General features: G+C 45.8%; 1 protein-coding gene across 1 annotated transcript; it reads left to right on the forward strand.

Moving 5' to 3' along the window:
* The first annotated feature begins 1,104 nt into the window (after window positions 1–1,104).
* On the forward strand, window positions 1,105–2,055 carry LOC149257533 (uncharacterized). Its single transcript, XM_089379117.1, has one exon. The coding sequence runs from the start codon at window positions 1,105–1,107 to the stop codon at window positions 2,053–2,055; it is 951 nt and encodes a 316-aa protein (XP_089235243.1).
* Window positions 2,056–5,523: the final 3,468 nt, after the last annotated feature.

Raw genomic sequence — 5,523 nt, forward strand, 5'->3', positions numbered from 1 at the left:
GTCTCCTTAGCAGAAAGAGGCCTGGTAGGCCAGTTCACGGGACTGTGGCCCTCTCCCCGATCAGTTCAGAGATGGGTCGAGAGAAACTGGAACTCAATGGTGCAAGGGAAAATAGCAATCAGGTTCTGTGGCAGAGGATTTTACACCTTCCTTTTTGAATCAATGGAGGATAGGAACCTCATCTTCAGGAATGGCCCTTATTTCATGGACTCTCGGGGACTTTACCTAAACAAATGGACTCCAGACTTTGACCCAGAAATGGACGTTCCCAACACTGTCCCCGTCTGGGTTCGCCTGCCCCATTTACCGCTTCATTGCTGGGGGGATGAGTCAGTCAAAGCCATAGGGAACGCAGTTGGTAAATATATTGACAGATCTGAACCGAAGGAGAACATGCATGCATGCGCGCGGATCTGTGTTGAAGTAGATCTGGGGAAAGGACTGCCGGAAGCAATTAAACTCAAAGTCGATCAGTGGACGCACATCCAACAAGTGGACTACGAGCAGCTACCCTTCAAGTGCAAGGTATGTCACGAATATGGGCATTTCGCCAATAGATGTAGCAAATCTAAAACAAATGTATCTGAAGACAATGTTGAAACCCCCGAGGAAGCTTGGGAGCACGTCAAAAGGAAAAAATCAAACCCCCCTCCAGGCCCAACCTCAAAGGCTCTCCATGAAAACCCCTCCCTCCCCTCTCACCCTTCTGGCTCTGCCCCTTCCTTTCCCTCCTCCTCCAACCCCTTTGAAACCCTGTCCGCAGAGGACCCCCCATCCCCTCCCCCTTCCCCTCGAGGTCCCATTGTAACACCCTCCCCTATCTCCCCCCCAGCCCTCACCTCCTCCAACAGTGGAGAGAATCTTAACCAGGAATAAATCAAAGGAAAACAACCTCTCCACTGACCCCCCCAGAAAAGTTGGAAGGAAGTCTAACAAAGAGATTAGGGACGAAAACGCTGCAAAAGAAATGGCTACCGGAATGCAACAACCAATGGACACATTTCTAGATAAATCCAAAGGAAGCGGAGAAAAAATGAAAGAGAAAAGCGGGGCAAACAACAAACAAGGTAAATGATGATTTTGGTCTCCTGGAATTGTAGGGGGATGGGCTCCTCCCTAAAAGCAAATGTAGTCCGAGACCTCCTCAAATCTGAACATCCAGACCTTCTCCTTCTCCAGGAGACCAAAATCACAGAACAAGAATTTCAAAACCACATTAAAAAAAGCAGAAGCTATGCAGGTATAGCAATAAGTGCAGCTGGTGCCTCAGGAGGCATAGGGACAATATGGGACAAAAGCAAATGGGAACTTAAAGATCAAAAGTCTTACAGATGGTGGGTAAGAACAGACATGCAGAACATAGCCTCGAAAGAGGATTACTCTATATACAACATCTACGCTCCTATTCATTATAGGGACAAAGCTTCATGTTGGGAATCAATAACATCAGACCTCATGACAGTACAGGGAAGAAACATTTTCCTTGGAGGGGACCTAAATCTTATAAGGAATGCTGATGAGAAGTTGGGAGGAAACTTCTACGCTGACCCTTCAAGAGACTCATTAGAAGAAATAATTCAAACCCATAATCTAGTGGACATACCTCCGCAAAATGGGAGATTTACATGGAGCAATAAAAGAACTGGCAATAACAATATAAAAGAGAGATTAGACCGAATCCTCGCTCAAGAAAGAACAGTTGCAAGATTTTCAAATATCCAAAGCAAAATCATACAAGGTTACATCTCAGATCATAAACCAGTGGCTCTGACATTAGATAAAGGGAAGAACATGGGACCTCTTCCCTTTAAATATAACAAGGCTTGGGACAACGAAGAAGAATTCAGAAACATGATCAAGGAGCAATGGGCAAAAGAAATAATTGGCTCGCCTCACTACATTTGGGAAGCCAAGCTCAAATCTCTCAGGTCTGTTATAAAGCAATGGGCAAGAAACCACACTGCAGAGGAAAGCAAAAAAAGAACTGACCTCCAAGCTCAGCTGGAACAATGGAGTCAGGAAAAAGAGAGAACACAGTACACAGAGGAAGACTAGGCCAAAGAGAACGAAATGTACAAATAATTGTATAAGCAGAACAGAAGGGAGGAAGAAGAGCATAGACAAAAGTCTCGCTGCCTTTGGCTCAAAGCCGGAGACAAAAACACCTCCTTTTTTCACAACAGCCTAAAGCTCAGGCGGGCAGGGAATCATATAGAGAGAATAATGATGGAAGGAAGCGAGCTCAGAGACCAAGAGGAAATAAAGGAGGCAGCGTCCAGACACTTCTGCGCTCTCCTATCCGCAGACCCTCAACCCATCGATAATGCTTGTTTTCTTAGCCTAATTGAAAACAAAATATCAGCAGCTCAAAACAACGAGCTGGACCAAGAGGTCACGTCAGAGGAAATTGAGTGGTCAATCTTCAGCATGGCACAGGATAAGGCACCGGGCCCAGATGGTTTCACTGTGGCATTTTATAGAAACCATTGGGAAATCATCAAAAAGGACTTCATTAGAATGGTAAAGAATTTCTTTTCAAAATGCAAAATGGGAAACAGCATCAAATCTTCTTACTTAGCCCTCATCCCCAAGGATCCCAATCCCCAATCCTTTGATCGATTTCGCCCAATCTCCTTATGCAATGTCTCCTATAAAATTATCACCAAAATCTTAGCTAACAGGTTAAAAAAGCTCCTCCCTTCCCTCATCTCCGAGAATCAAGGAGGCTTCGTGCCTAGAAGACAAATAACGGACAACGTTATTCTTATTCAGGAGGCAATACACAGCAGTATAAATAGAAAGGAAAAGGGCATGATAATCAAACTAGACATGGCGAACGCCTTTGATAGAGTCAATCATCAATTCCTTAAGGCAGTCCTCGGGAAATTTGGGATATCCGACACCTTCATCAGCAGGATCATGGAGTGTATTTCATTCCCCTGGACAGCCCCTCTGATTAATGGCAGGCCAAGTAACTTCTTCAGAAGCTCAAGGGGATTGAGACAAGGCTGTCCGCTCTCCCCATTCCTCTACATCATCATGGCCAAAACACTAAGTATACACTTGGAAAATCTTCGCAGGCAAAAAGAAATCACAGGTATCAGCATAGTGCGTGGAACCAAGGGGATAAACCACTCTCTCTTCACTGATGACACCCTCCTAATCGGAGGAGCTTCCAGTCTCATGGCAAGAAGGTTCAAGAAAATGTTAGAGCTCTTCCTTCAAGTGTCGGGAGGCAAGCTCAATAATAATAAGTGCATGATATACACCTAGAACGTCCCCAGGCAGATTATCCAGAGAATCTCCACAATCTTGGACATCCCTGCTCAAAGGAACTGGAGCCATTTCATGTATCTGGGATTACCATTAGCTAAGGAGTCGGTCAAAACCGAAATCTGGGTAAAATTAATAGAGAAACTGAGAGGGAAGCTTCAGAGCTGGGGTGTGTCCTGGCTCAACCTTGCTGGAAGAACAATTCTCATTAAAGCCGTTCTCTCAGCCCTCCCAATTTATCAGTTTGCAACCACTCTCGCCCCGGCCAGCATCCATAAGCATATGGAATTAATCATTAGGAGCTTCTTGTGGCAGGGAGGAAGGCAGGACTCCAAAAAGTTCAGTCTTGTAAAGTGGGATCAGGTCATCTTACCTTTCGAAAAAGGAGGGCTTGGAATAAGAATTCCAAGATTAGCCAACATGGCCATGGGCTTCAAGTTGATATGGAGAATTCTCAACGGAAAAGGAGCCTGGTGGACAGAGGTAATCAAAAGAAAATATCTGAATGGGGCCAACTCCAATATCCTATCGGAACCCATTGTTGACAGGCAGTGCACCCCAGTCTGGAAACTTATAAAAAAAACTCTCCCTCATTTCAAAGTCTGTATCTCAAGAGCCCCGGGCAGTGGCAGAGACATCAACATCTGGACTGATCGTATAATGGGCTCAGAAGCAAGGGAAGCTCTCCCAAATCTCAGTCCCCTGCAATTGTGGATGGAAGGGAAAAATCTTAAGACCCTATATGACATCTCCTCTTGGGACCAAAACAGATGGCTAGGCTGGAAGCACCTTCCCCTCCCAAACAATCTAAGGGATCTGTGGGCCGACCTCAAGATATCTCTCTCAGGCTCAGCTCCCCTTAACAGTCTGTCCGAGGATAAGTATGTTTGGGACCCCAATGGTGGCAACTACACAGTCAAAGAAGGATACAAAATCCTCCAAAATGCCTCAGCCACAAACAACTGGCCTCTCCACAAAGCGGCTTGGAATCCGGAATGCCTCCCAAAGGTCAAATTCTTTAACTGGACCCTCCTCAAAAGCAAAATCCTCACTGCGGAAAATCTAAGGAAGAAAGGCATCCTCGGCCCTTCAATCTGCTGCCTGTGTAGAGCAGCGGAAGAAAGCAGCAATCATCTCTTCCTAGAGTGCTCCTTCGCTCGAAATTGCTGGAAGCTCATCACCAGTCCGCTAACGATTGGTGACCTACCCAATCAGATTACCCTCCTTCAAAAAAATTGGGGGAACAGCTATCCTCATCCAAAAAAAAACAAGACCCTGGCCAAAAGACTGTGGAACAGCATCCCTCCAAACCTTTGTTGGCAAATTTGGAACACCAGAAATAAAAGCATTTTTAACAACAAGAAGCCCAACATTTCCAGCACCCTTGCAAAAACAATTGCCCTCATCTCCGAGACCATTAGAGCGAATGGAATAGCCCAATCAGACCAAGAATCTGGGGACCCAAGAGAAATTGAATGGATGGTTAAATTCAGCCATGAAGCAAGGAACCACAAAACAGCAAGAACAGGTAAGAAAAAAAGTGATTGGAAGCTGAGAGGCTCTAATGAGGAAGTCATAGAATGGATTCAAAATCAAAAGAGGCCCTCCCTCCAGTTCGACGGGGCCTCAAAAAATAACCCGGGTTAGGCAGGTGCAGGAGGAGTCATCAAAGACCTTCAAGGAAAAACTATCGTGACTTACGAGTGGGGATTGGGTACAATGTCCAATAACAGGGCTGAGGCATATAGCCTCCTCCTGGGAACCTCCATAGTGAGAAAACTCGGCCTTCAGAATCCGCTTATATTGGGTGACTCAGCTATCATTATAGCTGCTATGGTCTCGGGGAGGGATTTCAAACAAACTGCTTTGAACAACATCAAATCCAGGATTATGGACAACATCAGAGAAATAAACGGGGTCACCTTCAAACACGTCCTAAGGAGCAGCAACACAGAGGCTGACGAACAAGCCAACAAGGCAACCAGCAGACAGGTAGGCCAAGTCAGAGAAAATGACTCTTTCTATGACAAAGCAATCCCCTAAAGAATCCCATCCCACCCTCTCTTCTCAGAATCTAAGTCACCTCAGTCATCATTCTCCTCGAAATCTGTCCGCCCCCGAATCCCCTCACTCTCTGCCAAATCTCCGCGACTGCGCAACCTTGTCCCTCTCATATCAATTCCTCCCCCCTACAATTGAATATATCACCTCTACCAGCCTCGACATGGTGTCTCACTCGTCCTCAGCCGT

Source organism: Pinus tabuliformis, chromosome 6, assembly GCF_031772625.1.
Source record: "Pinus tabuliformis cultivar Carrire ecotype Pingquan chromosome 6, CPIR1, whole genome shotgun sequence".
Taxonomy (NCBI): Eukaryota; Viridiplantae; Streptophyta; class Pinopsida; order Pinales; family Pinaceae; genus Pinus; species Pinus tabuliformis.

Bases quoted from the DNA above. Each gene is read 5' to 3' on its own strand.
- LOC149257533 (XM_089379117.1), top strand. From the start codon at position 1,105: ATGGGCTCCTCCCTAAAAGCAAATGTAGTCCGAGACCTCCTCAAATCT.